The sequence below is a fragment of the Lampris incognitus genome, chromosome 5 (genome assembly GCF_029633865.1).
Source record: "Lampris incognitus isolate fLamInc1 chromosome 5, fLamInc1.hap2, whole genome shotgun sequence".
Classification (NCBI taxonomy): Eukaryota; Metazoa; Chordata; class Actinopteri; order Lampriformes; family Lampridae; genus Lampris; species Lampris incognitus.
In genome coordinates, this window is record NC_079215.1 from 12,609,201 (window position 1) to 12,620,999 (window position 11,799).

Below are 11,799 nucleotides of genomic sequence, written 5' to 3' on the forward strand. Positions count from 1 at the left end.
ACTTTGTAGGAACAGTTTGGGGAGGGCCCTTTTCTGTTCCAGCATGACTGTGCCCCAGTGCACAAAACAAGGTCCATTAAGACATGGTTGGGTGAGTTTGGTGTGGAAGAACTTGACTGGCCCGCACAGAGCCCTGACCTCAACCCCATCGAACACCTTTGGGATGAACTAGAATGGAGATTGCAAGCCAGGTCTTCTCGTCCAATATCAGTGCCTGACCTCACAAATGCTCTTCTGGATGAATGGGCAAACATTCCCACAGACACACTCCAAAATCTTGTGGAAAGTCTTCCCAGAAGAGTGGAAGCTGTTATAGCTGCAAAGGGGGGACCAACTCCATATTAATGCCTATGGGTTTAGAATGGGATGTAATAAAAGCTCCTGTAGGTGTAATGGCCAGGTGTCCCAATACTTTTGTCCACAGAGTGTGTGTGTGTGTGTTTGTGTGTGTGTGTGTGTGTGTGTGTGTGTCTCTTTTGATGTTTTCATTTAGCTTTTGGAGTACAACGCAGATTCTCACTGCGCCTGTTGGCTTCATGACCGCCACCATAGGCGCACACCAGTCTGTAGGTTGCATGACTCTCTATCACGCCCTGCTTCTCCATTCGCTGCAACTTAATTTGGACTCTAGGAAGGAGTGGTGCAGGGACTCTTCTGGCTGTATGCACAGTGTATGGTACAGCTCTGTCTCTTAGGTGGATCTTAACTGGGTCTGTTTTAAGTGTCCCCTGGTGTCCTGCTGCTGCCCTAACCTGTTCTACTCTTTTTACCAGTCCCATTTCTACCACGTCTCTCTCCCTAACAGGTTGCTGACCATAGGCCCTCTTGCTACATATCTGTTAAAGATGTACTTCCTCTGTTTATGAAGGTTATTAGCAGTGAACTGTCCCACAATATTTAGTGACCCATCTGGGCTGTCTAGGGGTCTGCTAGATCTAACTAGCTTTCTCTTTGGCCTGAGTGCTCTGAATGTCTTCAGGTTCATTAAGGTAATGTCAGCTCCTGTATCAACTCTAAACCTAACTGGACTGTGTCCTACATTTATTTGTTCTGTCCAATGCTCAACACTGCTCTGATTTACTTTACTTGCTCCAAGATAGACGTTTTCCTCATTGTCTTTACTATAAGTGACTTCTCTTACGGACTTGGAGATGCATTTTCTCTCCCAATCACCTTTTTTACCACATTTTCTACACTCAGATTCTAATACTGGGCGTTTGGCTGGGGCTTTGTGCTTCTCTTTCCCGCATCGGCAGCACCTGGAGTCCCCCGAGTGGGCTTGCTCCCGTCTGTCACTTCTCTTCGATGGTCGCCGATGTATTACCTCCTGCACAATGAGTGCTCCTTGTTGCTCCTGCTGGCTGATCTGCTGTGCTACGTCCTCAGCTTGCCATACCATCTGCACTGCACTTTCCAAGGTGAGGTCGGACATGAGCTGCAGTCGCCTAGAGAGCTCTTTGTCACTTATTATAACGCTCTCTGATTGGTTACATGGTCTGTCCGTCTACTTGTATTACCCAATACCTTGACAGTAGTTATTAAAGGTAAAAGTTGGGAGAAAATCAGAGACGATGGGAGCAGCGCTTCCAAATATACATGACCGCGAGTGGTGCAGATCGTAAGGAAGAAAAGGTCAAAGTAGCCATTTAACTGCACGCACTAGGCGAGGAAGCTCTCAAAGTGTATAACACACTTGATATTGACCATGATGCAGAAGAGACTGTAGAAGAAATTCTAGCAGTTTTCAGAGCCTATTGTCAGTCTAAGAAAAACACTTGTTTGAAAGACATCAGTTCTGAGTGCACCCTATGCCAGAATATATCACGATAGAGAAATACTATATGTGGCAGAGCTCAGGCAAAAGAGTAACGACTGTGAATCTGGCGTCTCGGAAAATGACAAGATCAGAGACAAGACTGTGTTCAGTATGAATGACCAGCGCCTGAAAGAGAGACTTTTAAGGGAACCAAATCTTCCATTAGAAAAGGCCATAGATACGTATCGTGCTGTTGAGGCTGCTAAAGCACAAATACAAGCAATGGGTGCAGCGTCCCAGGAGAGAGCTGTATATGCGGTGCATGAAAACAGGAAACAAAAGGACAGTCAACCAGGGAATAAAGGGCAAAACATCCACTTCAGTACGCACAGAACAAGGGACAAGGGCGCACATGCAGGAAATGTGGAAAATCACACAAGCCAAGGCAGTGTCCAGCATATGGCGCGTCCTGCCGTAAGTATGGAAAGCAGATCCGCTATGTAAAGATGTGCATGTGAGGCAAAGCACAGCAGGGAAAGACGGTACTTGAGGTGAATCCAGAAATAGATGCCCTGTTTATTGGAACAGTGAACATTCATCAGCTAGACCCTAAAGTTGACCAATTATGGTACTCTGAGGTAAATGTAGGCAATATGTCTGTCAAGTTTAAGTTGGACACGGGAGCAGAGGCCAATGTCCTGCCACTGAGGAAGCTTAAGTCCATGAAAAGGAAGGCTAGGTGTGAATGGAGAGCACACCTACTACTACAGCCCACAAGAACAGTGTTGGTGGCATATGGAGGGATGAGACTGAGGCCGGAAGGAAAACTCACTCTCAAGTGCTCCACACCCAAGGCTCAAGCAAGTCTACCATTTTATGTATCCAAGCACTCCTCCATACATGTGAAGATTTGCATCTAGCAAAAAGGGTGGACATTGACACGCTGGACGTGAAACATCCAACAACAAAAGAGCAACTGATAGCTCAGCACACAACTGTCTTTGAAGGTCCGGGGGAGTTCTCTGGAGAGTACCACATCCACACGGACCCCAAGGCTACACCAGTCATACATGGCTGCAGAAAAATACCGCTGGCAGTAATGGACAGACTCAAAGCCACTCTGGACGATCTGTTACAAGCTGATGTGATTGCACAGGTAACTGAACCAACACAATGGGTGAACAGCCTTGTAGTCACTGAAAAGAAGGACAAAAAGAAGTTACAGGTTTGCTTGGAGCCCAGTAATTTGAACAAAGCAATTCCAACAACTGATGAAGTTTTGAGCAAACTTGCTGGCGAGAAAATATTCACAGTGCTTGACGAAAAGGATGGCTACTGGCAAGTAAAGCTAGACAAGGAGTCATCACTACTGTGGGGAGATATCGTTCCAAACGCCTACCATTTGGAATAAAGTCAGCGAGTGAAGTCTTCCAGCAACATTATTCCTTCTCTCCCAGCCACTGTGGGTCTGATAGGCCAGTATAGTGTCAGTCTTGAATCTGCCTGCTGCCTGTGTCAGGGCCAACCATCTCTGTGTATGACTTGCAGTGTTTTCGTCTTTCTTTGTTTCACCCTTGAGCTGCTCTAGAGTCTCTGTACTCAGGGCATCTGTGGGCTCCAAAGCATAGACAACTATTCCATTGCCTACCGACACGGGGGTCGGCGGTTCGAGCCCCTGTGTTACCTCCGGCTTGGTCGGGCGTCTCTACAGACACAATTGGCCGTGTCTGTGGGTGGGAAGCCGGATGTGAAGAGTAGGGTAATTGGCCAAGTACAATTGGGGAGGAAAACGGGAGGGGGGGTTAAAAGCAGAGCAACAGACAAACAAACCATCAGTTGGGAACTGATGGGGGGGGGTATGGGTGGGGCGTGTTGAAAAAAGCAGGTGCAGCATCACATTTTGGTTGAATGATTGAATATTCACATGATACCAGTCTTTCATTCTATCCAATAAAATTGTTTGTTTTATTTTTGGGTTGACGTGGATAATGTTGTACAGTTGACCCACGCTCTTTGATATTCAACCTGTTCAGCTTTACGCCTCTCACGCATAATAATTTGCGCCACTTCTGTACCAAATAAGTGACCGCTGCTTACTTTGCCACCGAAAAACAACGAACTGCCCCTCATGTCTTTTGAGGTCGTCCTTAAAGTCAGTGATTATGGGAAAAAAAAACATTCCAGGTCCATGATCTTGATGTTCATAAAGAATTTTCATTGTTTTGGAATATTGGCCCACTTCCGGGTTCACAGTTCACGGTCAGAAAAGGGGCATAAGGTTTTGTGACGAATGTCTTTTGTGTGACAAATAGGCCTATGCCAATGGTCTGGGCTACGCAGGCCTACATGCCCTTTTTCTCGGGGAATGTGGGGGGTATATGCTCAACCCAAATGGCGCATTCAAAGTTGCAAAATGTGGAATAATGTAGACTCCATCAAATCTTTACGATAATATCTTGTACCCCCCCTCCCTCCCCCTCCAACCTGGCGCCTCTCGATACGAAACGTCACCTTCCGCCGCAACTATTCTAGATAGCGTGTTTTGGTAGCTTCCACTCAGCGGCGCGCTCGGCGTAGGCCTTTCTCTATATGGGGCGAATTTGGCACTTTGGCGATTTTATTTAGTAAGGTATCCATAACGCGTGCGTTTCGTCATTTCAACGCTGGCGAGAGAAGCAGTCCGTTGCGCGCAAAAGAGCGTCTTTTTTTTGGAGGGGGAGGGGGCCGGTGTCCGCCCCCCCCCTCTCGCCGCCGAGCAGTGGGACGTGACCGGCGGCATAAAAGCACGTGCGCGCGCGCGCGTCAAGCGAACTGGTACCTTCGGGAAGCGAGGCTGTGCAGAGGACCGGCTCCCCTCGGCAGAAACGAAACGAAACGAAACGCAACGCAACGCAACGAAACGCAACCGCCCCCGACGCGAACATGGAGTGGAACCCGATGGAAATCAACCCCGAGGTGGGCAGAATTCCCTTCTTTTCGCTCTGTACCGTTTTAATACGTCAACGACGGGACCGTTAACCTCCGCATGTGTGTGTGTGTTTGTGTCGTTTCAGATGCTCAACAAGGTGGGTAGACGCTGAGTCATGGCGGCGGTCCGTTTATTATTTGAGCGGCTGCCACAAGGTGAGCCCTTTGTCTTAAATGCGGCCGGTCGGTGCACTTCGCCCTCAGACGAGGCGGCTAACACAATTTGCGGCATAACCTGAAAAAAAAACCCCTTTAAATCGTCGCGTCACACCCACGACGTAAGTAATATCGGAAGTCGCAGATACGACTTGTGATTTTTTGTTTTGTTTTGAGGACGGAGTAGAAATAACGACGAAGTTGGGACATAAAAGAAAGATGGAGAACAGACGATGACTTAACGGAATCGGGTCCATTGGGGGGGGGGCAGCAGCCGCATCTCGGTGGTGTCCCGTTTGTCGGGCGTGGTCTTTACCGATGGACCACAGAGGGCCTCCACACCGACGCAGCATCCTTGTGAAGCCTCGTTTTAGTCAAGCGCGGGGATTTTAAGACGGTACATCGCTTTGGCCATCGAGGATTCCGTTGTTTGTTTGTTTGTTTGCTTTTCAGATGTTGAGCAAGTTGGGTGTTGGCGGAAGCTGGCACTTTGTTGACGTCCTGGGGCTGGAGGGAGAGTCTCTATCCTCCGTCCCTCGCCCATGTTGTGCCCTGATGCTGCTGTTTCCTCTGACACAACAGGTAATGAATGGGGTGGAAGATGTCACTGGGGGGAACGGCGGCGGGGGGGGGGGGGCGCATGTGATGTTGGTGAGCATGTGAACGCCGGGTTAGGGTGGGGTGAGGCAGGAAGGCAGGATAAACAAGGGAGGTGGCAGAACTGGAACCGGGAGCACTGACAGATTATGCATATTGTGGAACCGACTGAAAACACAAAGGCACTTAAACCTGTTAAAACCTGGAAGGCTGTTAAACCAATTGTAAACTTAAATCCATGTGCACAGCACATTTCGGGGGCAGAATTGGTGACGCGGTGGTAAAGAGACAGTGCTAAAGAGACAATGACGTATGTGTGTGTGTGTGCGTGCGCGCGTGCGTCTGTCAGCATGAATCTTTCAGGAAGCAGCAGTCTGGCAAGGTGGTTGGGGGGTCAGAGATTTATTTCCTGAAACAGACGGTGGGCAATTCCTGCGGCACCATTGCCCTGTTGCATGCAGTGGCAAACAATAAAAGCAAAATGGATTTTGGTGAGTGATATGAAATTATTTGACAGTTTTAAATATTCAGTAGCTACGCATTAGAGTGGAAAGTACAGTGTGCATCGGATGTTGCAGGATGGCATCAGAGCAGGGCTGAATGATTGGGGGGGGGGGCATTGCGACATTTCAGTTTTTTGGTATGTATCACAGTAATGGCGTTGCTTACTTTGATAACTTTCAGAGCTCCATTTGCAAAGAATTTATCACTAGCATTGATTAGGGTCGTTTTGAAGGGGGGCTTCAGAGAGGGAGAGAAAAAGGTTGCCCAAGAAATCCTTCAAATCAAACTAAATTATATTATTGGTCAGACACGCTAGACTGTTTCTTCAACAGTAGTAATAAAAAAGCAGACCTTGGTAGATTTTATCAAGTAAAGCCTAAAATAACTGATAGGGGCCCAATTTGCTTTGCAATGCGGCTGTTGACCATGTTTACTGGGATGTTGAGTCTGAAGCGATTTATTCAGCCCTATTTCAGAGATTGAGACATGGGTGTAAATTAGTTTAATATCAGGCTAATGTTATTTTTAAAGAGTATGCTCCCGGTTGACTGCATTGCTGAGATTGCTGCCATCTTATAGACAGTGATTCAGCCCTGAAGAAGTTTCTGGAGGAGACTGCTGATATGGGTTGTGATGATCGTGCCAAGCACCTGGAAAGGAGCAAGGTAAAACAAGCACTTAAGCTGTTTGGCGTACATCTGCGCATTTTAATTGATTTTGGAAAATGGGTATCGTAAAGATGTAGTCAATATCCACTCAAAAGGGCATTTCAGTTGTCAAGTCAATTTTATTCATATAGCCCAATATCACAAATTTGCCTCAATGGGCTTTACAGCAACACAACATCCTGTCCTTAGACCCTCTCATCGGATAAGGAACAACGCCCTAAAAAAAAAAAACCTTTAACGTAGAAAAAATAGGAAGAAACCTCAGGGAGATCAACAGAGGGATCTCTCCCAAGATGCACAACGTGCAATGGATGTTGTGTTTACACAATTTACAGAAAACATTTAAAGAGGATAACAATTAAAGTCATCTGTTCCTAATTACTAATGCAACATAAATGAGATCTTACATTTAAAATTATTCACACCTTTTAAGTGCAAGGAATCAAACAATTATTGCATCATTGTAAATATTACCTGTAAATCATTGCATGCCAGTCAAATATTTATATCAATAAACTGTATTTAAGCATATTACCAGCCCCCAATTGTTAATGTGCTTGAAACAATTACTCAACATTTTTTTTACTTAAATTAAAGGAGCCTAAATGCTAACATAGTTCAGGTTCAACTATCTCAAGTCAATTCTAAGAAATGCCCGTGTGACGCGATTTGCAGCATTACTTGAGATATGATCAACAAAATGGACGATTAGATTTAAACTGGCCAAGTTCAGCTTGTAACCATTTGTTGGTAAAATAATAATGTGTTAAACTTATCGTTTAGGTTAAGGAACTCCTTGGCGCAGATTTTATTGATTGATTGTACCAAAAGGATAATTTCCAAGCCAGCGGTCATAATCAATGGGATGGTCCCTGCTCTAGAATTAACCCAGTTTCAATCTCCAGTTTCACTTTTGTTTAAAAAAAACAGCCCAGATACTTGCAAATCAGTTTCAAAATATCCCAGGAGTGGGTTGCCCGATTTGTTTAACAGACAACACAACATAATGCGTTCTGATAGCCACTAGGGGACGCCAGACACTGCAAAACAAATGTTTGGGAGTGTAGCGTAGCTTGCCAGCTGTCCAGTGATAAAACAACCTAGAAGTAATACCATTAGGAATTTCTTTTCTCTTAACTGAATTCCCATTTGTTTAGTTGGTCCATCAGAATAATTTGTACCTGGCTGAAGTGCATAGCCCCTTTTTTTTTTTTACAATATTTTATTAGGACAAGGATGTAACACAAAAGCACAACCAAAAAAAAAAGAAGGTATTTTACAATTTCAAACCCACTTTCCCTCAAAACCAGGGCCCCTATGAGCCAACTAGATGATTCCCACCCCACAGTCCTCCTTGATGGGATTGAAACAGCACGTGAAGCATGAAATCAAACCGAGCACTCGCATATAGTGACATGAGCAAACAAAAAAATCAAATCATAATAAAACAGACATATATAAACAAACACTAGAAAAGAAGAGTTGGTAGTTGCTGACATTCAGGCCGCTTTGCTGGACTATTGAAGATCCAAAGCACAGGAAGACACATCATGCGTACTACTGTACACACAGCCTTCGTATACCCCGTTGTATACAGGGATCTTATATGGAGGCCATGTGGTAGACAGGCAGCGAAACCGCACCCGATGCCGGCAGACACAAGGTATACCATTACTGTGACACCCTACCAGGGGGAAGCTGGTCAGCATAATCGATCAATGGTCTCCAGTGAGAGTAAAATCTATCGGAGGAACCTCTGTGTAAATGTAATTTTCTCCAGTTTTAGAAGAGATAAAATATCAAGCAGCCAGGATAACCTTTTGAACGGTCATGGATTTGTGTCATTTTAAGTTTCATGTTCCTACAGCTGTCTGGCTCCAACCCCCCTCTAATATTTTTGTCTTCATCAGGTAATCAGAGAGGCGCATGATGACGTGGCAGCACAGGGCCAGTGTAGGGTAAGAGTCCCAATTGCATGATCAACTCAGGGCTTACATCCTTGAGACTTAATATATTTTCCTGACTGATGCATAGTTTTTCATTTACAGAGAAGCCTTAACTTAAGTCATTCACATCTATTTATTTCCCCTGTCTCTCTTAGCCAGAAGCAGATAAAGTCAACTTCCATTTTATTGCCTTTGTGAATGTCGACGGACAACTTTATGAACTTGGTGAGCACGTCATCTCATTCAAATTGTTCTTCATTTGTGTACTGAGGTTTTAATGTCTTATGAATTTTTTTTTTTTTTTTCCCTAAGATGGAAGAATGGGTGGCCCAGTGAAGCATGGAGCTACCAAGGATGACTCTTTGATAAAGGTATTATTTGAAAGTAGTCATATGTCTTTAAAAGTTCGTACAGGTCCAGTTCTGAACATTGCCCATTTCTGCATGTAGCTCAGAGAGTAATGGTCTTAAACCAGCATGGATGGGGTTGTGCCTGAGTAGCGTCGTACAATTAATGTGATTTAATGCGTACATTAGTTTTTTAGTGTGGCTTTTTCTTATGTGAGACCTACAGATAACACTAGGACATTTTAAAAGCAAGCCTGATGTTGGAGTATGTATTCTAATATTTATGGTTTGACATAAATAGGGATGCGCAGAATTTAACTAAGTTTTTTTTTTAGGGCTATTCAGATAGCATAACTGCAGTAAAAATCAATTTAATGTTCAGATAGCCTATATCAAGTTATGGAAGCTGGCCCTGGTGTTGATAATTTTACTATAATTAGAATCACTCATTCTGCTGCATGTGCTCCTCAGGCTCAAGAGGGCTTTTGATGGTGCACTTAATGCAATTTCCTGTCCATGTATGTGTTCTGCCTGACATTTCACAGTTCTGATTTTGTAAATGGCCAATTACACCATTGGCATGTTAAATCTCTAACAGAGATTTGGAGCTCGGCAGGAGGAGGGAGCAACAGATTATTTTAATTGCTAATTTTGGGGTTCTGAATGCCAGCAGATGAAGCCAGCAGACCTCATGGACTGAAAGAGGCACTCTACCACTAGAGGGCCCTCTATATTAGGGAGAGGAAAAAACAGCTGTATAACCATGGATGGTTTCATTGAGACTTGTACATTATCTCACCATTACATTGGGTTCACACTGTTTTTGTTTTTCTGCAGGATGCCGCAAATGTGTGTCGTGGATTTATGGAAAGGGAGAAAGGTGAAGTCCGTTTCTCTGCGGTGGCTCTTTGTCGCACTTAGATTTCTCAGAAGCATGATCCAAACCAAAATACCCCTGGGGCACTCCTAAGAAACACAAAAATCCACAGGCACACCAAAATTAGCTGTATACACATAACATTTGCAGACACTATGTGCTGTTAAACACACATCGTTTCACAAGGCACACAGAATTTACTAACAAAGCGTTCACATGTGCACACAAATACTGAAAACTTCTAGCTTCTGGTCAACTTGTTCACCTTTTGTGCTGTTACTTAGCAATGATTTTTGATTTTATGACTGTTCCCTAAACTTCAGTGAGGTCAAATCCTATTACTGCCTGTGTGCATTTGTTTGAGTTTGTGTCTTTGAATGTATAAAGTTGTCTGTGCCTCTGTGGTTAACTGTCTCAGTCAAGATAGACTGTCTCATAAGTGCCTTCAGAGGCAACAGAGAAGACATTTCCTTGTTCGAAGGGATAAACAAGCGTTCATTGTTAGGACAAACTCAATTTCTTCAAATCCTAGTTTTCAGTTGTGTTGTGGAGAGTTTGACATTTGGTTTGAGGAATGCATCTGTAGGAATAATTTGACCATTGTTCTCACTAAATTTGTAAGTAACTTATTAAAGAGTGATGTTGGATGACATGCTGGCTTGTCTCAGTTAAAGACATTGGCTGTCATTTTACAGGTTGAAAGCTGATAACATGATGGTAGCGGTTTTACAATCCTTTTTTTTCAGTTCAGCTGTCTTTGGAAACCAATCCAGTGACACTTGTTCTACTTAACTTGACCTGGCAGGCTTTTTGCTGAACAAAGCACACGTTCACATTAAATGTCACTGCCATTGTTTTATTGACAGTTGCTTAGTTGTACATTTAAATTTACATTAGACATGTGAAAATACCAAAAAAAGATGGAATCCCTCTAAAGTGGGTTTGGGATGTTTTTGCACTAGGCATTGGGAGATGATTACGTCAAGATGACATGAAGGATGTGTATGAATCCTTTCCCTTTGTGCCGCTTCCCAAAGCTTTGTTGCAGTTTGTAATGCAGCTGTTGGTTCTGAATAAAGCAACTTTTGACCTGATGTGCCTCATTGAGTATCTCTGTTTGTGTCTGTGCACATGTTTGTGTCTGTGTGTTGTGAAAAGGTGTACAAATAGTGTTGGAACATTGCTTCCAAACATGTTAATATTTTCAGTCACAGAAAGTGGCGTCAGTTCATCTGGACACACGTTTCATCGCTCATCAGTCTTAACTGACTGCAGGTATGCCCCAACCTTACAAAGTTCTTTGATACACCATGTGGTGCAACCTGCACACATTGTCAGTAATGAACCTGGGGTCATCAGGTGTTTTGGGTCTTAACATCAGACACCCTTGCTTGAGCGACCCAGCCGGGGGTGGGCAAGCCCTGACTTGTGTCCAGGTAGTGCATTATGCCATACGTCACCCCTCTTCATCCAGAGTCGATGGGAAGCCTTCTCGGCGGTTCCCAGATGTTCCCAATGGCTCTTCTTTGCAGCCCGCAAATCCCCAAGAGTCCTAGGACCTGCTGTAGAGACTAGCTTGCAAAGCCTCTGCAGTCCACTTCAACTGGCTCATAGTGGGCCTTACACCCATTCCTCCGACTCTCAGCTACCAGATCTGCATACCTGGTTCTCCTCCTTTCTTGTGCCTCCTCTATCCGATCTTGGCAGGAGACAGTTGGCTCTAGCAAAACCACTTGCTTGGTTGCCATGGACATCAGGACCATTTCTGGCCCGAGTACAGTAGCTGCAATCATGTCCAGGAACCTCAGTTGTCTCAGGTTCACCAGGAACTGCCAGTCCTTTGCTGTTGCAAGCAGAGCACTGTCGGCCTTTGGCTGGGGCTTCTCCCCTGTTCGAACAAAGGCGATGGTGCATTTTGTTGGGTGTTGCTGCTTGCTGTAGCTGATCCCAGTGCAGATGGTGTCCGCTACTGCCAACAGAA

General features: G+C 44.7%; 1 protein-coding gene across 1 annotated transcript; it reads left to right on the forward strand.

Moving 5' to 3' along the window:
- Positions 1 to 5,289: 5,289 nt before the first annotated feature.
- On the forward strand, positions 5,290 to 11,799 carry LOC130112861 (ubiquitin carboxyl-terminal hydrolase isozyme L1-like). The gene is made up of 7 exons (XM_056280376.1): positions 5,290 to 5,461; positions 5,826 to 5,967; positions 6,560 to 6,645; positions 8,559 to 8,606; positions 8,750 to 8,819; positions 8,907 to 8,965; positions 9,779 to 11,799. Exons 1-7 carry the CDS (start codon positions 5,333 to 5,335, stop codon positions 9,860 to 9,862), a joined length of 618 nt encoding a protein of 205 aa, XP_056136351.1. The 5' UTR covers positions 5,290 to 5,332; the 3' UTR covers positions 9,863 to 11,799.

Excerpts from the sequence above, each read along its gene's own strand:
- LOC130112861 (XM_056280376.1), top strand. The coding sequence starts at position 5,333 with ATGTTGAGCAAGTTGGGTGTTGGCGGAAGCTGGCACTTTGTTGACGTC. Across the intron at positions 5,462-5,825 it reads TGTTTCCTCTGACACAACAG|CATGAATCTTTCAGGAAGCA; the intron begins GTAATGAATGGG and ends TGCGTCTGTCAG. Across the intron at positions 6,646-8,558 it reads AGCACCTGGAAAGGAGCAAG|GTAATCAGAGAGGCGCATGA; the intron begins GTAAAACAAGCA and ends TGTCTTCATCAG.